General features: G+C 36.3%; 1 protein-coding gene across 2 annotated transcripts in view; it reads right to left on the reverse strand.

The window, feature by feature from the left end:
* The window catches only part of TTC7B (tetratricopeptide repeat domain 7B), a 154,835-nt gene that overhangs the window by 15,179 nt on the left and 111,798 nt on the right, over positions 1-27,858 (reverse strand). For both annotated transcript variants that reach the window (XM_080396701.1, XM_080396700.1), the window contains 2 exons: positions 20,372-20,512; positions 15,099-15,301 (listed from right to left, as the gene is read on the reverse strand). In XM_080396701.1, the coding sequence (XP_080252827.1) occupies positions 15,099-15,301; positions 20,372-20,512 (344 nt within the window). The remainder of the gene's footprint in view (positions 1-15,098; positions 15,302-20,371; positions 20,513-27,858) is intronic.

Raw genomic sequence — 27,858 nt, forward strand, 5'->3', positions numbered from 1 at the left:
TTTCACACTGTATTGTACAGAAGAAATTTTGAACTGCATGATTTGTAAAAATTTTTTTTATTTCCATAGCCCTTCACTGATAAGGTCTTTATAACACTCACAACTCACTATTTGGTCTGAATATGTTACGCTATCAAGTCGTATAGCTAACTAACCTAATGTAGCAGAATGCATTATGTTATGTTCTGGAATAATTTTAAGAAGTTAACTTTTAATAACTATCTCCATGAGCACTGACCGTTATGAAGCCTGGTTTGGTTTTCTAATCTCTGTGGTTTATATCCCTGCAGCAGAGAATTTACACACACTGACTCTTATGTGCACTTGCTGATATCTAATAAAAATTAGAAATTATGAAACAGCCTTGGTAGCCTTTACTCCAGCCTCTATTTTTGTAATACTTGCGTGTTTTTTATTTTATTTTTTTTTACATCATTCCCTCTTCCGTCCGGATGAAACTGGCTAAAGAATTTAGCCATTTAGCCATGAAGGCAAAGCTGACACACAAACAAACAGTAATGATTTAGTAAGCCTGATTTCCTAAGGATATCAGTCTTAAATAGCAAGTTCAATGTGTGTGATATAAATGGTGTATCAGCAGTGGCTGAGGGAGATTGAGCACACTGAGCTGCAATAAATTATTTCACCAGCATCACTGATTAAAAAGACTAATCAATGAATTAAAACCTAGAAAAAATGTGGGCTCAAATGTTAATTTCAGCTATGTTCATAGAAGAAACAACCATAACTTCACTTATGAAGTTTTCTGGAATAAGAGGGAAGCATTTAAAAACATCTTAGTATTTAGAAAAAAACTGAAGAATCAAATGTCTGCATCCTAATGGGCCTACTAAGCCATGCTGTATTGCTCAAGTGTTGTAGGTAGTGTCACTCCTCACAGTGCTTAGCTTTTAACGGTTCTGCCAAGTAAGTGTTTTGCTAATGAACTGCTCTGCTTGCTTCATCTGAGCAGTACTAAAGACTGAAGATTTCTTCCAGGTCAAATGCTTTATGTGAAGATATGGGGCTCTTGAGTAGGAGCACTCCATTTTAACATCTCAATGTTTTGATAATACTTCTTTTCTCTTCAGTTCTCTGCCAACTCTTAAGGAAGAAAAGCTGTTTCTAAAAGCAACTTTAAACTCAATGTAAAGGCTGTTTCTTGAAAGCCGGCTTCCTTGAAGCATCACAACAGCATCTATTAAAATGTAGGATTTCTCAGATTTGTGTGAAAAAGCCACCACACAAGTATAAACTACACAAATCTTTCTGCAAATCTCTGACCTGAAACAAGCTGCAATGCATTGTTATGCAAAGGGCTTTTTTAGTTTCCCAGACTCTGAAGTGCATCTTAGTACAAAACTACATTCAACCTCAACATCTGGACAATAATAACTATTTACAACCGTTCTGACAAACTTCAAGGTAATAAACTGCCCTCTCTTGTTTACCACCCACTAATTACAGAGTGGGAGCAGAGTTATGTTTTGCCACACCTTACCAAACTGATCCCCTTTCCCAGAGGATATGACCCCTCTTCAAGAAAAAGCTAGCCTGAGAAATCTTACTCAAAACTGTATTTATTGCATATAATGGTTTTTACATGAGCACACAAACAACAACAGCAAAAGGAAATTTGTGACATTAGTTCTCCAATCTGACGTGAGTATATATGTGCTCACCTGTTCATGTTAGGGTCTACAACATCCTCCAATTTCCCCCAAGGATGTAAAACAAGACTTAGCTCTTTATTGTTCAAACCCAAGTAGGAGTCTGATTTGTAGGACAGGAAGATACATCAAAGCATAGATCTGAACAGAACATCTGAGAAAAACTAACAAGCCATTATAACAAAAGTGGCAATCTGTTTTCCTTCAGATCTCTATATCCACAGACTTCATATTTAGTGCTGGTTTGAAGTTAGCTTTTCTGGAGTTTTGAACTTTTTACCAAGTAATAACTTAAGATAAGAAACAAAGATCTATCGAAGCCATTTACCCTCATTACCTATAAAAGTACATTATTATGAAACAGTGCTAAGGTTTAACTGAGCTCTCAAAACCAATCAAAAAGGAATCATAAAGTACTGTTGCCACAGATACTTCTGAAACAGTCTGCCATGCAAACAGGCATCTCCTTCACCAGTCATCTCAACTGTAATGACTTGGGAAATATTATATTCATTGAGCAAATCCAAGACAACATTGACAAAATCTTCCAGAAAGAAAGATAGTTGCAGGAAAGAGAGATGTAGGTAAACAAACTGATTTATTATTTAAAAGTATTAAAAGTTCTGGAGTGGATTTGAGACAAGGGCCTCATTTTACTTGGCTGAGCTGAAATGGCTGTCAAGGAACTGCCCCATATCCCTTTACTTAAACTGCATGCAAAGGCACTATCAAAACCATAAACTTTCACTGATAAATGACAGAACTGTTTTAATCATCTACATTTTAATAGGAGGTCTATCAGCGACACTACTAAATTTAAGTATCGTAAGGGAAAACCCTCCTAAAGCCTGCCAATCATTTGCAAGTCAAAACCCACATAAGACACCCTGCAGGCTCCCTTCAACAGGCAGCAGGAATATTGATGCAGCTGCCTTAACCAGATTGGCTAATATACTGGAGATCCCTGTAGGGAAAACGATGTTTTTGAGACTGCACAGGCACTGTAAATAATAAGCACGGGCATTAAATGTGAGTCCCATGAATCTGATGCTCAAAACGAGAAATCAGGAAGCTTGTGTTGTATTTAAAACTAGATAAATTGCAGCATCTATGCCTCAGATTCCTCGTTTCTTGACTGGGAGTAAATAATACATACTTCAGGGCAAATGTATTTGCAACACGCTGTCCACTCAAAGTTGTTATGAAAACAAATACTATAACCTTTTTAAAATATCTAGACTTTAGGTTTAGAAAAAGGGTAAAAGAGATTTCAATCATTGTCTTACTATCTGCCACACCAACTGTCTTAGTTGCCACATCTGCATCCACTCAGCCAGTTACTTCTTATTCCTCTAAACATGCTCAGATGCTTAAATATTCATGCTTAAAGATATAAAGAGCTGAAACTAAAAATGCAGCTATACAACCAAATGTCAAATATTGAATTCAAGACTTAAATCAGGTCTTGGTTCAACAATGGAAAAATTTATAGTGTGAAGGTAAAAAAAAAAAAAAAAGACTATAACTAATGGTACTTTTTTCAAATGCCAAGAGTTGATTCCAAAGTCTGTGTTTTAAAAAAACATACATACTGGATTCATACATACATGATTAACCGTTGAAATTAAAAAGCTCTTACCTTTTTGCTCTCTATAAAATCCATGCACATTAGTATCAGAATTAAGAAGATGCAGATCAACACTGCACTGCTGACTGAAAAAGCGATGAAAGCCTAAAATAGCGTTCTGTTTTCAAGTTTAGCATTACTAAGTCTCACTCATGATGTATTTTCCCACTCATATCAGTTTAGCCAAGTAGCGTATCACGACAGAAGTGGCATTAAAAGCATTAACACTAAATCTGCGTTCACTATGTTTCATGTAAAATGAACTTGGATTAAAGACATGGTGGATATATTTACTTGCAGACGGCAGAGTACTCGAAAGAGTCTAGTTTTAGAAAACATTGATCCTTGTGCTTTTACACATAGATAACTGGTTCAAGCAAATAAAGTGTACCACATAGCCTCTGATTTAGATATAGACAGTACCCCAGTTAAACATGATCAGCTTACTATGGCTTCAGTGAGCTGGCAGGGTGGACCAGACTTTTCAATCGTTACCCAATTAAGTCAACAGCAATTGAAATTCAGACCATTCTTTCACAATGCCAAAAGTACAGCATCAACACCAGTTTACCAAGACACTGGCTTGTAATTTTAGTGTTGATGTTAATTTTACATCACGTCATAGCAACAGCATGAAAAGATCCTTTTGGCTCAACAGAGAATCAGATTAAAAAGGCATCCAGACTTTCAAAGTAAAAGTAAAGGAATTTTCTTTTTCAAGCCAATGTAAAAACAAAACCAGAGAGATCCAGATAATTAAGCTATGAGAAATGGATTATCTCCATCCTAGAAAAGGAGAGAAAAGAAAAATAAAAGAAATCAAAGACTAACTAGCAACTTAATAGTGGAAGCATTTTTACTACCAAAAAGTAGTATACTGTTTGTATTTCAAAAAGAAAAGTATTGTTTTATGTCTAAGTTGTTCCTTAGAGCAAATGTTGAAGAAAGGAATGGTTAGCAGTACGGTATAGGGAAAAGTGGAATAAAATAGTTATGTGTTTATCACTGGTGAGACACTAAGCTAGCCTGTACAGTGGTTGATTAGATAGATTAATTCCAGGGGGAAAAAAACCCAAAACAAAACCACCAACACCCCCCCCCCCCAAAAAAAAACAACAAACCAACCAACCAACCAAAAAAAACCAAAGAAAAAAGCCTTACAAAACTAACTTTTCTGGATTTCAGTGAAGTTTCAATATAGCTCAATACAGGAAAGCTAATCAAACTAGAGATGGCATACAGCAGCATAAGCATATAAAAACCAGTTAAGAACTAGTTTCCACTAGTCCATCCATCCATAAGGGATGGATGATGGTGAGTAGACTTCCAGGTTTGGCCTCAGGCCATACCTTAGTTTAAAACACTGTCTTAGCACATAAGTATCAAGAGTGACAATGAAATTTGATTGCAATGAAGTTACAGTAGAGAAGAAAGTAATCCAAAGGCTTTTAGTAAAGAGCTGCTGCAGTCCACTTTGGTTTTGTGGCACGTGCAGCTTTGGCCACAACGGTTTTACATAAAAGACCATTCTCATCTCTTATTCTCTAACTCTTGTTACAGAAGAGAGCAGTCAGTTTTATTTAGAGAAAATACTGGCCTTCTGTAGTGAGATGCAGTATGCAAGGTGGCCAAACAGCTCATCTCCTCTCCCCTACTGAGAAACCAAGAGATGGCAGCTTTCTGAAGAACAGTAGCTGCACATAACTTTCTTTATACCACTTACTGTTACTTGTTGAAAAAATATACTCTAATATGAAGAATAATGGGAAAATAACCATTAAACCTTAGAAAGGAACAGTTTCCAGTTGGACAAAACACAGTTCAGATTTTCCCATGAGTTAAAGCTCACTGAAATAATTGCCTCCTCTGTTAGTTTGATCATCTAGATTAAAAAAATATCCTGACATAAAAAATAGCCTGGCACTAACCTTAAAGGTCAATACTTTAACTCCATCTAAAACAGTTAGCTACCAGAAAACACAGTCTGTGTTTAAAGAAAACTAATCTTGGAGAAATTACATTATGCTCTCCATATACAGTAAGTTGGCTGAATCCTTCCAAAGTGCAAGGCTCAAACCATCTTTCAGCTGTAGACTCATGAGCAAGGGAAGGACTGCTAAGTACAACACTGACTAGCATGGAAGTAAAGCTTCAGGAAATGGAAAAAAGGTCTTCAAATAAAATTTAAAATGAGATGAGTTGGAGAGATAAAGAGACATAAAAAGACTGTACCAGGCTGGGGATTTGCAGAAAAAACTCTGTACCAGAGTAGACAACTTATCTGGGGAATGCAGCTGTTTGACATAACCGTGGCAAAAGCAAGCACTACAATAATTTCTTGAGGGACAGTGGCTTCCAGATCTCTAGTTTTGCATTACGGCAGGCCACCTTCTGCTTTATGAGGGTACAATAAAGCACCGTTCTTAAGAACAAGACGATTTTAGTTCCTAGTCAGAAAAAAGGAATCATCATTGATTAGGTAACTTCTGGTCCTCTCAAAAGCAGCCCATTGTCTCAGGAAACAGCTTGTGCTAAAGAAAGCCAAGCCCTGCTATGATAGATGTAAAGCAAAAAGCAAAAGCTAATTCCATCAGTGCACCAGAAATGCACCTGAGAACTGCAAGAGATTTATAGCAAAATACATGCACTGATAACCCATAAGCAATTTTATAATAACATATTATTATAACAGGGGCTGCTAAAGAGCTCAGCCTGACACTTGGCTACAGCGCTGCAAGTCTCTCCCACACATTTACTAACAACCACAACTAAACCACATAAAATGGTTTATCTCATTCAGGTTGCTGTTGATAGTAGCATTTAGTTCTATTTCACCAGTACGCAATGTTACCCAGCACAAGAAATGAAGAAAAAAAAAAAAGACAACGTGTGTAGACAATGACTTCATGCCTTAAATGTTTTCCTGTAGTTAATGAGTTCTCACCTACTGAATTCTGCAACAGAACCTTTCTCAGGAAAAAGAAAATAAAATCCCTTTCATTCATTTAAAGTTGAGGATGGCTGGTTTCTCCAGTCTTTGTCATATTCTTTATATTTACCCCAAAATAAATCCTTAAAAGTTTGTCATTATTAATTATATGAAATCACATTATAAGTGATTAGATGCCAGATGTTGCCTGCAAGCAAAAGCCCTTACAGACTACAGTAAAGACAGCCATGCATACCAGGTACCACATAGCCTTGACTGCTGTATAAGTTCTCAGCTCCAGCCATAAAGTAATACTTTAATAAATTCAATGAGCACAAAAATGCCCAGAGAAGCAAAATAATCATAATTAGCACAGTGCATACTTCAGCAGAATGACCTAATTTAAAAAGTGTTTTGCAAAGCAATTCTCATATTGAAAGGCAATTACATAGAGTGAAATAAAAATTGTATTTTTGAGATCCATGCAAAAAACCACCAGCAAGTATCCACAAAAAGGGATGTAGGAGACTACAAAGGATAGTAGGGGATAGCACACATTTTCAATTTCTTCCAGGCCTTCTCTTGTTTTCATTTTATTCTTTTTTAAACAAGGAGAACTTAAATATCAAGAGCAACTATTAGCACTTTACTGACACAAGGACACAAGGCCTCCTGGCCATATCCTGAATTACTGGGACCAAGACTACTGACATTCTCATTCTGTTACATTAGTCTTGCTTGTTAGTATTTTTCCGCTATTAAAAATCTTTATTTTTTTCCCTCTATCCTCTTTTAGGTGGCCAGTTACCCAGCAAAAGACATGGAGGAAAAGACAAAGATTACTGGATATCAACAAAACCCAAGTGACAATGACTTACATGTAGTCAGCCCTTTAGATGGTAAAATGTGCAAGGAGATGGAAGGACTCTGGAAAGACTCTGGATAGAATTACCCTAACACCTACAATAAAGGCCGAAAAAGTAAATTTTTCATTATGCTGAGATCAGATGCTTTTACTAGCTTGCTGGTCTTTTCATCATCTCTGTTTGGTACTAGGAAGCAAGGAGATACTTTCCATGTAAACAACTGTAAAGAGTCATAAATATTTCATGCTCTTTAAATAATGGTAGACACATCTTTGCCTACAGAAGCCTCAATGCAGATCATGAAGGTATCCTTGAATGTCCCATGAGAAAACCATCAAGAAAGAGACAGAAGCAAAAAAACTTTATTTGTGAAGATCCCATCTGAGGCTTTTCAGTTGCATCGTTTTGCTGCTGACATTTTGGTATGGACATTTCCCAACCATATTGCATAAGCAGGTTGCATGAGGAGCATGACTAGAAATATTTTGGAATTAACTGCCCATTCTTGCAGTTGCATTGTATCTGCATGCTTAAAAAAACCCCTAAAAAATCATTAAATAGCCCAAGTATTAAAAAACCAGCCAAATCGAGCATATAAAAATATCAGACTGACAACAATCAAAAATGCATCATTATTAACTAGCTATCACAGAACAGGCCATTTTATGGAACTGAAGGGTACTGCAATGCCTGCAAGACAATGACCAGTGGACAACAACTAGGTTGCATGGCACATGGTTTGGCAGCACTTCACTTTTATAGTGCAAAGACACTAAGATGTGTCCAAAATACTAAGGCAGGCTTGTACAACAGAATATGTGTATATATTATCCATGCATTTATGTAAGATGAGTGAATAGAGTTGAGAAAGATCTTAATCTTTTGCATCTTCCTTCCCCGTGATTGCTATGGCAATGCACCATGGAAATGAGGAAAGAAAAAACAAAATCTGTGCTTTGTGGATTTTTACTACTGGTAAAAATAAGGAGAGTCTTGCATAATAGGAAGACCGCAACTATTTTGTCTGCAAACAAGTGTTCCCATCATGTTGTCTAACAGAAATCATTACCTCTATCTACAAAGGTTGTCTTGCTTGCACTCCTAGAATCACAAGATGACTGAGGTAGGAAGGGACCTACATCCAAATTCAAAGTGGAATCACCTCAAGTGGATTGTCGAGGGTTGTGTGCTGTCAGATTTTAAATATGTCCACATATGTGAGACTCCCCAGACTATCTGGGCAAGTGGATCTATCTTACACACCTATCTGAAATACTGTTACCATTATGCAAAAGGTATGTGATTGCACTCTTGTTCTCCAGCCCTTTGCCTGCCAATTACTTGAAACGGACAGTGTAGGGCAGGGAATCCCTCCTCAGATGATCTGTTAAGATGTCTAGCAAAAGCAAACCTCTGATCCAGGCTAGGCCGTTGTAATCTATGGATTTTATTCCCTGAAAGTGAAGTGATATTTGGTTGCTACCTACCCAATTATGATAATTAACCCATACTTGCTCTATGTGAAATGAATTGGTAATAGCTCAGTTTTGATAACAGGACCCAGTTCAAAGACTTAATGCTATAAAACATGAACAAAAGCTTGAAATGAATGCTACTTGTATTTTGAATATTGAAAACAAAGATTCTTAAAATCTTCTAAGCAAAGAAAAGTAACTTTGGAGTAATACTGCACACTATAGACTGATCTGCTGCAACAGCAAATTGTGATGAATTATCTGATGGGTGGAATTTTATCAGTTCCACACAATACAATAAAAACACTGGAATGACTCGTGACCTGCCAAATAAAGAGGAGTAACTGTAGCCAAAGCATCCTTTCCTTCTGCCAGCATCTACCACTAATTAATTTTCCATTTTTAAAAATGGGAACAAATAGAAGTGATAAAATGGTTTTTGGCAAGCTGAGCCAGAATTGATAAATTGTGGAAAAATCTATTACACAGATAACACAAAACCAGACGAAACCAGAAAGTAAATACCAGGCAAAAAATCCCTCTGTGAAAAAAAAAAAAAAAGAAAAAGAAAGAAAGAAAACCCCCACTTTTCAATTCAGAGAGAAACTAAACTCTCTTTCAAATAGAAATTTCAGGGAAGTTAATTTAAAAAAATCTATGTAAAAAACACTTAAGAAAAGTTGCAGAAAGCTGCCTTAACCATTGCTACTACACTCCCAATAAATACTACACCCCAACAGCTTAGATTCTCCATCATTACTCCAGTTCTGTCCAGTGCAAGAACAGTGTATGCTACACACAGACTACCTTTTCATCTTCAGATATTCACAGATTGTCTAAACCAAACAACTAATTTAAGCCCAGCTGCAGTATCCCTTTCATAATGGCTGTCAGCTGAGGACAGCCCAGACAAGCTGAAACCTGTTGAAGAGTCCTTGTAGAGCTCACTCTCAGGTGGTGAAAAGTATCCAAGAGTGGAGGTATTTCTTGTTGAGAGATCTGCTCCTGCTACAGCTGCTTTAAGCCATTTGGAGCAAATACAGGGTATGTGAAGAGAAAGTCTTTTATGAAGCAGGCCCTATGTTTCATCAGCCCCAAGATACCACTTTCAGAACAACAGTTCTCAGAGCATCAGCATAGACAGTCCTGCCTGGGTAAATGGGAGCTCACTGTTTCACGTTATAAACAAAATCAGTGCAGTAAATTCCCATAGTCACTTTCTGTTTCCAAAAGAGCAATTAAATTCTAGTTAAAACTCAAATTTGTAGCAATTTTTGTTGTCAAATACTAAACAAAAACAGGTCTGCTTTAAAAGAGCACTGTAAAACTCAGCTAAAGCATCCAGGAATTAAGAAATTTTACTGATCTTCCTCCAATGGTAATCTTTAAGATATGAATCCGTATGAAATGCTTAACAGCTGTTCTTGAGCTCAAAAACAGTCGGCGGTAACTTTGAAACAAGCGGGGAAAAAACAAACTTTCTTGATTATTCACCTTGATTCACATTCTATTGTATTTCAAAAGCTAATGACTATGCAAGTTGGTGTTATGTACTTTTTATTGCACTAAGCACCAATGGTTTTCTCTTGTAAGGCTAAAATGGGAAATAATATTTTCAAGGCCACATGGCATGTGAAGAATTTAAATTGTATTGAAATGGTCCTTGAGACGCTTGAACTGAATGCTCCAGTTTAACATGCAAGTAGAACTGGCATTGTTTTCTAAGAGTAGAGAACACAACCACTTGAAAAATGTTTATATGTGACAGCAGTCAAATCACAGTAAAATACTTTCTCTAAAAAGTGGTGAGATTTTGGCTGGACATATGTTTTGCTTTCTCTAGTTTCTATGAAATAGCCTTGAAGTTTCTGAAGGGCAAATATTTTACAAACAAATCTATAACTAAACCAATTTCCGTTATTTCTCCGTTCAACCACTGTGTACGTAGGGGTGGACTCAGAGAGTGAGTCAAATGAGCACCGAGATTTGGCATTTAGCTCTACAGTAGACAGTTACATACAAACCACCCACAAGAACCAGTATACTATGCTTAGGATGAGCCTGGAGTTAGCGAATGTTCCCCAGATGAGGTCTTTGTTATGAAAGGAAGAATAAATACTAGAGAATACTGCCTCACTGCAGGAAAAAAGTTAGTTTGGGTGACTGTCTTTAGTCTTTCTCTTCTTTAAATCCCCTGACCCCTTCACACAGGGCCTGAACTGACATTCCTAAAGTATTCTCTGCTTTTCCTTTCTTTCGGTCAGCTCATCCTTGACAGGCTCTTAAGCACACGCTACCAATACTACTGCCAGGCTTCTTTCTGGCAAAGTGTCCTTGGGATGAAATAAAATGTGAGAAGTCAATATAGTTGGAAATAAATAACAATATATTTGTAACTGAGAAGTAAAGCGCATATAGTTAATCTAAGCCTTAAAAGATCTGACCTAGTTCTGCATAACAATAGGAAACTAACAGATATCTAACAGTGTGGTGTGAGGAATGTAATTCTTTAAGATAATGCTTTTTGAAAACTAACTTCTACATGAGTAATTTTGGATAAGTAATTTCTCCCCTTCTGTTTGAGTTTTCTACTCTTAGAAGCTAAACTACTAATAGGATTAACTGGCAAGTACTATGATGAATTACTTAATACTAGTCTTCTAGGATTATAATGATATACAGATGCTGGAAAAACTACTTCATGTCAAAGCTACATTCAGATCAGAAATTTTCAGCCTGAGAGAGAATACACAGATTTGTTTCCTGGACAATAGGTTGAAATACTCCTTGCCATTTCAGGCGTTACTGAATGATGGCCTGTTTCAGGACTTTCCAGACATCAGCAGTAAGGGCTACTTTCCACAACAGCACTCTGACTGCAGGAGATAAAGGACTGTTTATTCTTTTTTCACAGGGGAGGAAAACAATGACAAAAGCAGGAAGGCAGCAGTAATGCAGAAATCTGGAGGTGATGATAAAGGGTAGGGAGAATGGAGAAAGTTGTTCAAATAAATCCGTTCTGGCCAAAATCAGTCAGGTGACAATCCAGTATATATGACATTCATTTGAAGTGCAAATCATTCTTCAGTTCAGTAACTGAAGAAAATTTTAGATTTCATTGGGTGTGATAAAAAGCGATTTGAAACACAGAACACAAACTGAAGTATTTCAAACCTTTAGAACACAACTTTGTGTTGTTTTCCCTGAGTGCACCGTACAACCGTTAAAAACCAGAAAGGACCCTGCATTTGTTCAAAAGCATTGCTGCTGCACCCTGTGAAGTACACTTCATTGATGCTGACAGGCTACTGCTTTGCTCTTGACAACTTGTGAGCAGTCAGAGCCAGCCAAATAGCAAGCCAGTATAACCCCGGGCTTGGAGAAAATTTCTTTTAGTGACAAACGGTACCAAATAGCACCTGGGAACAAGGCAGATCTTAAAATGAGAATTGCTTAACTGAATACAGTGAATGAATGTATGGATTTAAGCATTAACTGTATGAGGAATAATTTAGTTGCAAAAGGAACTAAAGAGAATTTTAACAGCATTTCTCTTTGAAAGAACTAGTTTTGTTGTTCAGCTGATTTAATTAATAAAAACCCCAGCGTTTCAGCAGGGACTGGTAGCCGGGAGCTTGAACACCAAGACGCTGCCCCCTGCAGCCAGGTCTGCGGTTAGAATATCTCGTATCTTAGGTAATGTAACAGTATAACCCGGTCAGTTCTATTTCCCAAGAAGTTTAATTAAACAGAATACAGCTAAGCCAACTATCATTTATTTGTGAATCAAGCCACCACCATTTGATGTCATGCTGTCTTAGGCATTTCATTACTACGGCAAATACAGCAAGAGTTAACCTCTTCCCCCAAACGCTCCCATTTATCATTATCATTTTGTTGATAAACACATCTCTTCCACCCCTCTGAACTGCTCCCATTTTCACACCATTTCCTCCTGTTTTTCATTTTAGTACATCTTTAAAACAGGAATAAATCAGTGAAGACCTTACAGACAGCAGCATTATTAATAATAACTTGTTCCTTTAGAAAATGGCAATTTTCGACAAATACAGTCTTTTAACAGATCATACTAGCCAATAAAAGGTAACTGCACCCAGACAATACATTAGACTACTGCAAAGACCATGTCTTCACGGTCACATTAACAGGATATGGAGTCTGCACTTGAGACAAATGCAAGAGTCTGCCCAGAAACTCCAAAGCACAGGGCATGCTGCAACTCACAGGAGAAAGCACATCAGTTCTCAAGCCACAAGACTACACTTCCTAGTTTTTCTTCACACATTTCTTCAGTAATTTAGATTTATAAGTTTTTTTTCTGTGTAGAAACAGTAGATTTAGGAATAAGTACTTAAAGAGAGGTATGGCCAAAAAGTCATATTGAAAGATATTAAAGCTTCAGAGTTTATTTTTTTTTTCCTTCTTACCAGAGTGATGTATCATGGATGGATTATAAAAGAATAATAATAATTACTGCCAATAAGCAATTCTTGTTCATACAAATCTGAACATTTTATTTAGTTTTTGTTCTTCTCTGGACAACTGCAAATAATATCTCAAATCAAAGATCCAGATTTCTAAGCCACTAGCATCAGGAATTTTTTTGAGTGTCAGATGTCACTCATTCTAGAATTTTAATTAAAAGAAAAACAATCCTAGAAACTGATTTCAGCTTCAACCATTTCAAGTACTTTTACTCTGACAGGCAGGGCTGTTTATGCTACATGCTAGAACCTGTGCCATCCTCAAATCTTATTTCCTTTTTGTTGCATTTTATACATAAACTTACTATGAGCTATACTTTGTATTTGCCCAAAAAAGAAACTCATCAAGGCTTATGAAATAAATCTAAGCTCTAAGGTAACTGCTATGTTTAAAGAGTACCATTTTATATTGCTTTCTAAGCATTGCTAAAAAAAATATCAAATAATTTTAAAATAACAAATTAATCACAGAAAAGAAGGTATTTTTTTCACATAACTGTGGTTCATAAACTGATCATGAACTTAGAATTGTGACTGCAAATACTACAAGTTAATGTTTCAGCTGTTGTTATAGAGGCTGGTACCTCCACAGTGCTGTTGCTATAATTCCGCTGCCACTGAGATCATATCTCTTTATAATAAATGGTTAAATATACATAAACAAAGTGTTGAGATATCACAGGCAAGAGTAAACACTGCAAACTTCCTCCTCAAGATACTTTTTGCAACAGTCAAAAGACAAGAAGGACACAAAATCTTGTGCTTTTTTCTCACATGGAATTACATAGGGAAGTATTTTTATGGCATACATCCTTAATATCTGTATTTAAGCAGCATAAATGTCTCAGCATCTATTCAACACATCTTAGTACAAAAAAAGGTAGGCTTTTAAAAACAAAATTTTAAATTTTAAAAATCATTATAAAGGACTGGCCAATCTGATTAAACGAATAGTTACCCTCCAGCTTGCACTCATACTGAAAAGCTCATAAAAAGGGACCCCAGATCGGAAGCACAATAATTCTCAAGTCACATGCCTCTTAAGGCAGCTAATTTCTCAGTCATTCTAAAAAGCATTGCGTGTTTACAAACTATTTATTCAAAGGTTGATTCAGAGGGGCAAAAAGATACCCAGAAAAACATAAACTTTCAATTTCACTGAGCTGCACTGCTTTAGGTTGACTGTCTGCTTCCTCAGAAAAAGGAAGCTTTTGGCATTTGTCAGCAGGCTCAAATATCTTGAAATGCTGAAAAGGTGGAACAAAAAACTTTCCCTGTGCTGCCTTCCTATCTGATCCTTTGTCTCATATGTTCCCCTCAGGGATGCACAAGAAATTTCTCTGAATAATTCATAAGCACCTAGGCAGAAAACAGCTTCTACTTCTGGGAAAAAAAAAAAAAAAAAGATTGGGTAAGAAGCTGATTACAGCTGTTCTGCTCTCCTCTATCTGGAGGAAAACTAGATTAAAAAAAGAAAGTAGTTTTCCAAACGTAGTAAGCACAGAATACATGTATGTATATATATATGAAGTATATAAGCAAACTTAGGTATTTATGCTGGGGACGGCATCTTTGTACTTGAAGTTACACATTCCTTTGAGGTCAAGACTGATTCCCTACTTTTCAAAAATCCAAGAAATCACATAGCATGAAGGTAATCAACCAACATGTAGAATTAAACTTTTAATTTGGCATTAGGTAGCAGTAGACTACAGTATCCAACTCTTCTCTTACCATAAGCCACCTTTATTTCCCAACAGCACTGAGTATTAGGCAGATGAGAATGACTTGCTTTTCTGTAGTCTCTGTTGACAGGACCAAAATAGTCTTGTTGCCTGCAGATCCTTTTTATGTCCCAGTACACACAGAAGAGAGAATAAAAACCCAGAAAAGACGGTTTCCAAAGCTATTTTGCTAATAAGAATATAGATCCAAAACTGTGGGTTACCCATACCAAGTTAAGATTCCATAACATAGTATTATCAGTTGAGACAACAGTTCTTATGAGTGTGGACTCAAGACTTACCAGCCTCTGCATGCTTTTCACATGGGTAGGACTAATAGATAAGGCCTCTTCATACCAGCGTTTGGCTTCATCGATATTTCCACGAAGTTCAGCCACCTGACCTCTCATGTAGAGAACATAGTGCGACATCGGAAAGAGGTTAGCTGCCTCCTGGGTGCACGCCGTGGCCTCAGCAGGCTTCCCAATTCCTATGTAGACTTCAGCTGTGGAAGAAATGTGAGGACCAATAAATGACTGTTACTTCATTGTACCATGACTAGATGTTGTTACATGTGCTGTATTTGTAAATAGCTTAATTCTAAACAAAGACTATTTTCCTCAAAAAGTTTTGCATCTCAAGAGAAATTATTACATAAATTATTTTAAGCTAATTATTCTTTTAGGAAAGACGCTTTTCTAAATGTAACAGGAGTTTGAACCTCTAAATAGCTGTTTTAAACACCAGATAACTCTTTACAGTTTGTTACTTTTAATTGAAGTCTGGGTTTCTTACATCTTTTTTTATTTTTAAGATACGAGCATGCCAGCATTCCCGTACTATTTCAGAACAGAAGACCCAACACAAACCAGCACACAGAGAACCTTACAGTAGGTAAGTGAACACAACTAATTACAGGGTTTTCTGAATTTTACATTTCACCCATTAAGGAAGTAGTAGTAATTGTTCCAGCTACTGATCACTAAACGGCAAGTCTGGTATGAAAGTGGTAACTTTCATACTTCAGAGCACTTTAAAAGAAATATGTTATTTGGTATAAAGTTTCCTGGTTAAATTAGAAGAATATGTGAAATCCTTAATCAGCATTCTGATTTAACAAAATCTGTTCATATTTCCAAGTATTTTATCCAAGATATCCTCTAGAAGCTAAGAACATGTAACTCTGTAGCTTTAAAAAAAATAATAAAGAAGCTGTATTTAATTTAACATAAATCACTTCTGATGAAAGCACTTGAGTAGCCTGACACACACTTGTCTAAATCACATTGACTATACAGGAAAAAAAGGGTTCATTCAGTAAGTGATTAACAATTAACAACAGAAGAAATATTTGCCTTCAATAGCTCTTAGAACACTCTTCAAGACTGCTATTTCAGTACCCTGCTGGATTATCTTAATCTCTTGCTGAATGACTGGGAGAAGGGGGAAATAAAGAGATACTAAAAGCAAGAAAAAAATATTAAAGATTCTGGGTTGAGTTATCCATTTTTTTTTAATGTTGGTATAGACGCTAGAAAAACTGAGCCTCAAAATAATCATATAAATGCATTCTATTGTATCATTCTGTACAAAAGCCTTATAGATTAAGGTTTAAATCAAAATGCTCCATCAAAAGAGCAAAATGATCTAGTTCAAAACGTGCTTCTCACTGTATACAGTACAGGCCACCCATCTTGGTTTACAGGCTGTCAGATCAGGATCTCACACTACAGTAGTGGATCTGGGATTATGCCTAAAACTCTGAATGAGACTGATGCTTGAATGTCTTTAAAGCAGCTTTCTTCCAAGATAATTGCATCAGACAGACTTAACAGTATCCCTAACTAGTCAGCTTCGGTACAGCAGAGTGTATATTCCAGGTGACACCTGCTGTGAACATCCATACTTATTTTCATCAACATCACTTCATAACAGTGACTAACAAAACCTGGACTTGCAGTAGCAGTTGGTGAGCAAACACAGTTTAAAGGTCCTACTCATTTTCTATGTTTTTAACTGTTTTTTGTAGGGTTGCTGGAATGAATTATTTTCTTCCTCTAAGACCTAATCCTATTGATGGGAGAACGTATTTTTTTTACCAGAAGAGCATTATTTTGCTCCTCAGTTGACTAAAGTGTTTCACAGAACACATTCTACCCAACATAAATAGTCTGTCCATGTGGATGTATGGATTAATGCAGTATATTTTTAGAAACTAATGAAATGCATTTTTATGGAAACATGTCTCATCCACAAAAAGAACTAACACATGAAACTGTAGATCCAGCAACACTTCTTTTTTTCCCTAAAACCATCTCATCTAGTCAGAGATGGTACTCTATAACTATAACTAAAGAATAGCAATCGTGCAAGATACTGAAGGCATACAATTTGGAAATAAAAATCTAAATCTGGGAGAAATTACATTTTTCTAGGATTTTACTTTTACTAACTGTTGGCAGAATCTGAAGAGCAAGTTGTAGCCATAATTTGAGAGTTGGACACACAGCAAAAAATATGAATTGTAATGGGAGTTGGGTTTTTTTTAAACCCTAAAATATTTTGGTATTGCTGTGGGTACTTCATTCTTGAGTGCTTTTCTAAAAGCTACATGGTCAATAGTACTACATGAGAAACAAGATTTTAGCAACTAGAAAATACACTACATTTTTAAAATGCAAACTATTTGAGCTCTCCTGGTTTTATTGTCTCTTCTCCAGCACCATCAGACTTGAAATATAGTTTCAAATAAACACTCCCAAGCTGCTTGTTGAAAAGACAGTTAGTAAAAATATAATTTACACAGACTGTAAAAGGTACTAAGTAAAAGCTGTAATTATTAGCAATCGATATGCAGAAACTAAAAATTATTATCTGCTACAACAATAATAGACTGAAAAATAAGCAGACTTTGCCTAATTTAACAGACTGCAGTTGAAATTCTGTATTCCTTGAGGGGAAACAAGTACGATAGCAATGGCTTTTAACACTAGCCAACAGAGGCTGCAAAACTGCTTATAAATTAGTCTTACATTACTGTAAGAGATACTAAATCTTGCTGTGCTGCTTACTAACTGCAGCACGGAAACTTGACAGCTAGTATCAGACCTTCCTAAAAGTATTAAACCTAAACAAAATAATTCCTTTATGTTTAAAGCTATTATATTTATTTTAAAAATAACTTCTCTTTTTCTCTACCAGAAGTTCCACCACCCCAACAGAACATACAATGGGCTTTTTGAAAAGCTATGAAAGAATAAATAGAAAGTTGGGCTTGTGGCTAGTTGTTAAGCATGAAAGCTCATTAAAGACATTTCTGAAACTGAAGAAGAGCTGTTTGTTCTGAGATAATGACTTCAAACTGAATGAAAATGCTAAAAACCTACATGGCAAATTCAAATACATCAGTTGCCGAAAACTGGCAAGTGCCAGCAGACTTTGTAGTAAAACCTCAGAGGGGAGCAGCAGTGTGAAGAGAAACCAGGTGACAAGTCTGCTGTGCTCTTCTCAGTGACTCCACCTAGAGAACACCAAGAATGCCGTCTGGCTCAAACACTTCCAATACTTACACTTGCATTTTATTGAGAAACCAATATATTTTCCAATCAAGCTGCATAGCAATACTGAGTTCAGCCTTGATGCATTTCTCAAAGGATGATCACAGCAATTGATCATTTAGGGACAGGTCTAGTTTTTAATAGTGAGGCACTGGAGAATGTACTAATTGCAAAAGTTACTTTATTTCAGACCCTAGCCTGATACTCCATCTCTACACTGTATGCCCAGAAATGAAAGGCTGAAACAGTCCATTAACAAACCTAAGATGAAAAATTACAAGCCAGTTACTGTGTGCAACAACTTCTTTGAACCAAATGCCATGCTCATTTGCACTAATGACAGCTGGAATGACACTATATCCAGAAGAACAAGCATTTTCTCCTTTTCACATCATATGTATTAGTTTGGGTAAATACATTCCACTAAGTTTTGCATGTATTAGAACATATTTATGTAACTCTTCCATGTCTCTATAATCTTACAGGGAAGAGTAATTCTGAATTTTTGTATTTTAAGATTTAAAGTTTGTTAGATTCACACATACACACACCGCCTACACTAAGTAGTAAAACACTGCACAACCATACAGGGAGTCAAACAGTTAAACATGGCATAAGTCTCAAAAAGGAAGTGATTTCCCAGTGGTAAATCTTCACTTTTATTTAAAGAACATGTGCTGTAAGGCAGGCGTTAAGTAATTTTATCGCTGTATTCTATGCAAGTAACCCATATATACTGATGAAGACACCTTCCAGAGTATCTGTTTTGTATTGTACTTCTGGGAGAGAAAACTTTATTATGAATGTTCCTACAGGATGCTCCTTTCTCAAGGCTCAGGGCATTTACTGTAGCAGGACAAATAGTTGAATAGCAGGATACCTAAACACTCTGAAATGCAGCACAAATCACCAGCAGAAGTATCAGGAACAGGATCATTCCAAAGCGGAGAAGAAGTAGACTTCAGGTTGCAGGATCTTCTCTGAAGGCAGACAGCAGCTCTCTTTCATCTCTTGCCATTTTTTTTTCATTGGTCCCCATGTGCAAAGAATCAGAGTACTCTTTGTACTTCGTTGTGTCCTTCCACTGGATCTTTAACACTTTAGTTTATTTTCTAACTCAACTCTCTCCTACTTCCCACCCATGCTTCCTCCTGCTGGTAATCAAGAATATGGCCTAAAGACCATGCTTGCTGAGATAGGTATTTTTAGGGATGGAAAGTGGACTGTGCAGCAGATTGCAACAGCAGACCACTAACATGTATGCAAACCTATATTGTGAACTAAAAAGGAATCAGCAGAGACTGTCCAGACTCCTTTGCAGAAAAAACAGCAGCAGTCACTTGCGTGGGTTGGATAAGCAGCAACAAGACATGACCAGCAAAAATTAAAACCCAGAAAATAAGCAGTGGAACTAGCTGTCACAGAAGGCTGAGAAATTATCAGCATTATAGATGCTAAGAGTTACTGTGGATGGCTGTCTGTGAAGGTTTCTAAGTACTTAAAATTGATGATGCCACAATGCAGGGCAGGTGACTGCACTACGTCTTGGTGGACCTTGTCTCGTTCTAATTTGTGTTGCTTTCGAGGAGCCCTTCCACCCCAAATGAGATCACTATTATTAATCACTATCATAGCTTGCTCTTTCCAATCTTCTGTGCTTTTTCTCTAAAACACTAATTAATAACTGGGAGCCACTGCACTGTAATCACTTCCACACAATGAAACTGTTAATGCAAAATAGGTAAATTAAAATACTAAGAAACACAGCACTGATTTCTTGAATATAAGCATGAAGTAAAACAATAAAACTACTGCCTTATCTTACATAAATGATCTTAGACATGAGCAACTCTAATGTGCTTTTTATTTCTTGACTTGCCTCAGTGCCACACACACAACTGGAAAAAGTTTGATCTGTTAGTGATAACAGATTCTGAACGAAACCAACAGATTTTTGCAAGTCCTTAGGCTAGCAAGGGGAAGGGAAAGAACAAGAAAGAATATTACTTTCACATTACCTGCATGAAGCCATATTTGAGCCAGAGTCATCCAAGGATGCAGGGGACCTTGTTTAGGGGCACTGCTTTGCAGAGATGAAGCAACCTCAGATAGTGCTTGCTCCACTCTGGAAGCTGCTATTGATGTGGCATGGACTGAACCTGTAGAAGTGATAAAAAATTTACCATCACAGAAAGAATGAAGGCCATACACATTGCATAAAACATTTAATCATAACCCTTTCCATGAGATGTTTCACCCCAAACTCCAAAAGGTTTAATTTATATGTGAAGTTTTGGAGAAGTTTTTTGAATTGTCAGGTTAATTTTCCTTGTTATGAGAGCTTTTATACTGGTCTGAAAGACTATATAAAACCCACACTGAGCATTGGTAACTATACCTGACACATTTTCGGGTTGCTACTATGTATACTCTCTATTAAATTCAACATCTCTTTTCTGGCAATGTACGATCCAAAAAAAGATTTGTGAAGGTATCGTATGCTGTAATCTTCAGGTTGCTGCATGCACTTTGATGTTAGTAATTGCTACGTCTTTCCATAGAGTGCAATTAGAAGACTATTTTAGACTAATAACAGTACAAAAAGAGAGAACTAAAATACACGAGATGATCACAACATACCCCACCACAAATACACAATTAAACTGTGCTGAATGTAAACCTTAGCTAATCAAGAAGGCCAAGTTAAAATGCCTTGTGGCAAAAAAAGTCCCTTGCATAAAGAACATTCCCAAAGCATACTATGTAAAGCATAATTCTTGTAAAATGAAGGATGTACAAGTGAGATTAGAATCTCATTGGCAAATGCCACCCTTTTCAAAGTAATGGAATTAGAAAAACTTCTATGACTAGAGAATATGTAATGGCAACTGTACTTCGGATAGCCAATTACTGACAGCATCTTTAGTCATGGCTTTTTTTTTTTAAAAAAAAATCAAGATCATGATTATTTTAAGCTACACTCCTTGCCATCTAAGCTTCAACGTACCTCTAGTTGTTTTATAATTAAAATTACAAAATCTCAGACTGACTAGGCCTGATTAATAACTAATGGAAGTGAAATATTCCATACCGGATCAGACAAGAAGCCTTCTAAGCCCATCAGTATATCTGTAATGGTCAACAATGGCAGGTATTCCAAAAGAAAGTAGTGAACCCTCTACAAGTTTAACTACACCCCACGAGATCATCCTCATCACTAGCAGTTAAGAAATAAATGAAACCTTTGCTCTCATTATCACAGGTTTTCTAAGAATTTTAACAAGAAGGGATTAGTGACGTAAAACATACATTCTTAAGTGTGATGAGATAAATCAGCAAAGCAGAAGAAATTCCTAGCACATGGATCAGTGGGAAGAGGAAGTTTGTCTGAAAGTGTGCATCATGTTTCCCTTAACTGACAGAAACAGGGGAAAAGCAGCACAGGACATAATTAGCATTTCGTATGTTGTTACGAACAAGGAATTGCTGTGAAGATCTGATTGCTGTGCAGAGTTTGCTTTCCTTTACAGGCTGACGAAACAACTCAAACTCCAGCCTGCAGAGTTGAACATTCACTAAGTTTTTGTGTGTCCTATCTTTAAGGCTTAACTTCTGAAGAAATATAGAAGGCAAGTCTAAAGAAGAAGGATGGGGAGCATATTCCAAGAAAAATACCAGCAAAGGTACCATAAACAAGCACTAGTCACCAGCAATCCTTTTCTTGCCTAACATCCATTTCTGTAAATGCATGTCACTGCAGCCTGTCGCAGGTAGCACCTAGCACTGGCTAACAGTGAAAGAGCCTTTTCATTTCTCCAGAAGAATTTGTAAAGAAAAGGTGTGATTCACTGACACAAAGGATATAATGTAATCCCTTCCTTCTGAAAAGCAAGTATGCAATATAGTATTAGAAAGAGCCTATATTTCCTATTTAAAGCAAGGACTCTGGCTGCTAACCAGGTCACAAATATTTTCATACAGAAAGTGTGCTGTTAGATTTTGAGCCTCTAGTACTTAATCCTAAAGTACATATGATAATACATTATCAAAACTTTTTGTACGTCTATTATATATAAATTAAGAACTATACTGTGATAAAATTCTTATGTGTTGCAGTGCCACCTATATTAATGTTAAAACGGAGTGGATACCGAGCTTCCTATGCTAGCTAACCCCTATCCTGGACTTCATTCTGAATGGCAGAAAAAAGAAAAAAACTTAAAAAAAAAATATTTCCAGAATTTTTTTTCAAAGTCTCATTATTCAAATTGCTTATATTTCCTGTTTAGGAAAAAGTTATCCCTTAACATATTGCAGCAATTTGTTCTCTGAAGAAAATACATACATATTCAAAGCAATAGTCTTCAAGTGTCCTTACTTTAATCAAACCACTAGAAAATAGTTACCTCCTATCTTTCACTAAATTAATACAGCTGATGAAAAACATATTCTAAATTAATCTTGGTATTCAATGTGGACCAAGTAACTGTTTTAGAAACTCAGGCTGCAGATTATTCAACACAATCAACTAAATTTAAGATGTCTCTAAACAACCTAAACAAGTGGATTCTTGGGGTTTATGTTTGAAGATCAATGTTAAGCAACATACAAAGAAACTTAGTGTAATCTCCTGCAGGGCTCTTTGGAAATCCCAGCCTTTGAAATCCTTCATGGTTCAGTCTTATTTAAAGTGTAGAGAACTTAAGGATGTTGTGGAACAGCACAGGAGCATCAGTAACTGGGCTTTTTTGTGTGGTTTTTGTTTCTCTTAAAATCCTCCTTGCAGCAGCTATTAGAGAGACATCAAGCACAGGGCTATACAGTTTCCAAAAGGAGGAGGGATGACCTCTAGTTCAGCTCTGCATACCTAATTAGCACAGCCAGTGTATCATTATGTGTATTATCACATTTCTAAATCTTAGCTATTATCTTTTTTCTTTCTTCCTTTTTTCTTTTTTCTTTTTTAAACAGTAGTTTTTGACACTGCCTAATCAGGCACCTTTCAGGTACATTACACTCATGCTGATAGCTCTAACCTATAAACCCCTAAATGCCTCTTTAGTATTGCCACAATTAGCTGTCATCTGACTCATTTCTGGCTCCTTCTGTTAAAATATAATTAGTAAGCTTTTATTTTGCAGGACTAAAAGTCATTTAAAGATCCTGTGTACTAAAAAGCTTTTTCTGACCTTCCTCCAAATTTTATTCAATCCTTTTCTTATTATAACTATCGGGACTATTTGTTCCTTGTTCTAAACCAGCTCCACACCCCCACACCCCCCTACCCCAATTCAGATCTTTATAGTCACATCACAATTCTAAAATGTATAGTAATTTCAACTACAGCGGGTAAAAATACATAGTGGTTTGTGAGAAACTGAGGGCAGAGAGTGGATCCTACAGCTTGCTCAAGGCCTCACTGATCCTATGTAGCCAGTTACTTATTTGGTGGCTCCCTGCTGATTTTGTCATAAGCTCTGCTCCCTCTTCCCAGCCTTGTCTGCATTTTTCTTTCTTTGGTCTGTGTTCAGTACCTTCAGCCAAACACAAACAGATCCTCACTTCCAGTGTTACAATGTACTCAGCTGTAGCCTCCTTCAGATGCCCAGATACAGTCGCAGCATTTTCTGATTTAAAATTTTACCATATCTTTCACGCACACAAATACCCTTGCTCTTCCCAGACAAGTTCTAGACCTGTTGCTATAGTGTGACACTTAAGAATCAAGAAAAATCCCTCAGAATATCACAAGCAGCAAAGCGTGCGTATTTTGAAATATAAAAGCATGAGGTCTGGAAAAGTAATATATCACCAAAATGGATCCTGGCTTCTCGCTTTCATTTGTTTCATTTTGTTATGAAGCTTGTTCATACTAAAAAGGCTAAGTGCAAAACAGCGACTATCTTCACAGGATCTAAAATTTGCTCTTAAAATTACTTACTGATTAACATCTGGAATCACATTCACATTGCACAATGTCAGGTGTGACAGAAGGTCTTAATCATAACAAAATGTTTCTAAACCAAAAAAGTATAACCTCCCACTGAAGCTCCCTATAATGACATTTGTCCAGCATTTACAGTTTCTACTCACCATACTAACATAGTATCTGCAACAACCATGGTTATGTCAATATTTCAATTCAATCTCAAGTAGAAAACCTACCAACAGCCTTGTACAAACACGATTTAACCACAAAGCTCTCATCTCACAGAAGCCTTTCCTTTCCGAGTCATACCTACAGTTCAACTTCTGTGAACAATGATGTGTTCAATTCTTTCTCTTCAGGCTTTTCTTAAGATAAATATTACAGGAGAGTCTACATGAAACTCATCTTTTAAATACCATTTAAATCCCCTATGTAAGTAAGCACATTATGACTTCCTCAGTTCTTTCCTTGGTCATTTCCCAATAAATTCTTCACAACATAGCCTAATGGACACGAACTATGACACAGGCTCTATCAGCACTTAGCTGACATACAGGCTTGGAGAAAAACAATCATTTTCCTATGTATATCAAATTTTCTTTCTGAAAATGAGTAAAAGAATGGACCATCATCCTTCATGAAACATGATCATATCTATTGGCAAAAACACTGTAACAGGATTTCTTTTTATACCATAGAAGAAAATATTACTAAACAGTTTTACATTCATCACATTTTCAATGTTTCAACAGTTACATAAAGAAAAAAAAATGCTTTAACAGCAATGCTCATGCAGGAGAAAAGAGGAAAAACCCCATGACCTTCAACTTTACATGCACACACAGCCGGCATTAAGAAAATTAGTGGTGTGACATACAGAGAACTCTGTGCTAAAAAAAGCAAATCGCATGATACAAAGAGGCAGTACCTTCTGCAGGACTAATACATCACTCAAGTGATGTATAGATTGGCAGGTTTAGCCAAAATTAACAATTTTACCAATGAAATTAATTGTCTGAGACACCTTTTACACTCACAAATTACAAAGTTAGCTTATCTTTTGGTACAAAATTATGCATGGAGATATTAGCAGTCAGGTATAGACAGCATCGTTCATAGAGCATCCTCTCAGCTCCTTGAAAAAGATTTTCTGTGCTTAGTCACTGTCAAACATGCTGCTGTTTTATGTCTCTTCTTACTTTTCTCTCCTCCACCAAATTGGTCTCCTGTAATACCTCATAAAAATCTATGAAAAATTGAAGTAATCAATGAAAAAAAAAAATCACAAAATTTAATGATCAGGGCTAAACACACACCTTTATAGTGCAACTGATTAGCGAAAAAGAACCTTACTTCACATCCTGGCTAAAGCAGCAGTGACTTCAATTGAGCTATGTTCTTAATTCTCTCTTACATAGCTTGTTTTCATCATTTTATAATTTTAAAGTGTACTCTTAAGAGATTTATTCCACAAGCCAAATTTGTACTATAAGAGAAAGTAGTAGTTTATTATGACTCATGACAGCAGTTGTAATGTTGCATTCTGGACCAACATACTCCTTAGGAATGGCAGTGGCATAAAATGTTCTGTAATACAACATACTGGCAGATTGCCATTATGTTATACAAGACCTTCCTAATATAACTTTATTTGCAGTCCTCTAGAAATGAATACTGCCTCTTTAATTATTAAATGCAAGTGTTAGTTGAGTGCATTCAGATCTTGTAAGATTACAGCCCTTGGGGTGACTGAATGGGCAAAGAGCATCAGCCTTGCTTTACACACTATCAAACTTCCACTACTGATGGAGAAAACACGCATGTTTTGTGGTAAAGAAAAAGGTGATTTAAGTCCTGAAGAAATTAATAGAACTGCACAGTGAATACTACTTACAAACCAAAAAAAGGGAGTAAAAACCATGAAAGTAAGCATCTGATGGATTGCCTTTGAACAGATCAAAGCATAAATTAAAATCCAAAGTAAGAAGGAGAAAAAAAAATTAAATATATTAAACCATGAACTCCAAGAAAGCCAGAGGATTTCTAATAATCTTCAAACTGTAAATCAGGTTTACAGGGTTTCAAAAGATTAATTTTAAATATGAAGATTACTGTTTACAATAAATATTTTCATAGAGCCTTTGCTACACTTCTGAAATCATGTTCCTCTTCAACAAAAACTGGAAGTCAGGTCAGTAATATGAAGTGCCTTCTGCTTCTTTCACTATAAAAACCCCTGAACTGTGCAAGACACAGAACATGAAATTTTCAGCCCTTGTAACTACACTAACATGCTATAAGCATCTAGGCAAACCTCTACTTACTCAAAGATAGAGACCTTTAACTTTCATTAATTATTTAAACTATACAAAGGACTCCAATATCTCTTTTTTTCGTGGTTCTGCTACTTCTCATGCATATGGTGGAAGCTCCTTTCTCTGAGGATACAGTAGCTTGCAAATCGAAAACTTGGGCTTTACATAATGCAATCCGTGCTTGGGCTTCTGCATTCTTTCAGTTTGCCTTCATTCTGGAGCGGGTTCTTATTAACTTGTAGCTCTGCAAAGAACAAGTAATTTAATGCTAACTGGGATGTACTGTTTATAGAGTAGCTCTGAGCAAGTTCAACTCAATGACACCCAACCTGTAATAGCAATCAATCAGCTATTCAGTTGCTTCAAGAAGAAATCCAGACTTCAACCAGTTAAACTTCTGTAGGACACACATTTCCTGGAGTCTAAAGGAAGCACTTTCTTTAATTTCCAGTTACAGGCTTGTATATGAGCTAGTGTTTTCAAAACTCTGTTCTTACATCAGCTATTTTAACGACTGAATTTCAAAGTTTTATTTTCTACATTTTGTTAGGAATTAATATCTTTGACATTATATCAATTAAAGGCTAGGTGTCAAAAATAAATTTCTTAAAGATTGGATTATAGTAAATGCAGTGACAAAACCAGCACTATGCATAAAGCTATGAGTGAAGGACAATTTAACAGAAATGAAAAGAAGATAAAAAGAGATGGCTGAAAAACTATGTTGATTTTACCCTGCCACCTGAACTACTCTGGCAGCATTACTGTAGAGTTTGTATTCAAACAACATGGGGACTGATCTTAGAGCATGTTTAAATTGGCATCACTTCAATGAGCATAATGGCTTTGGACTTGAAATAGAGTAATGCCGATTTTCACTGCTTTAATACCTCTGAAGCATTCCAACATGTCCTACCTGCAATGCGAAAATATACACTGATATTTAGGCAATTTTTTCCTTCGTGTGAATTTTCAGGGAAGGCTGTGAATGCAATTAGCTAAAGGCTTTCTAAAATTAAGTCATTAGAAACCGTACAGATAAGAAGGAAATTCTGTGGAAAAGACAAGTCTTAGCAGGCAAAAGATGCCAGCAATGACAATAATTTACAGCAGTAAATGCTAGAAAGCAGTCTTGGCCAATAACCTCTTTTATCAAACACCTATCGTTTTCTGTAACAGTCATGAGAACAGAGTATTAAATATGTCTGTAATTTTACCTCTTTTGGGATTAGTAAAACAGTCTATTCTGATGAAATCATTA

This window comes from Falco punctatus (genome assembly GCF_963210335.1).
Source record: "Falco punctatus genome assembly, chromosome: 7".
Classification (NCBI taxonomy): Eukaryota; Metazoa; Chordata; class Aves; order Falconiformes; family Falconidae; genus Falco; species Falco punctatus.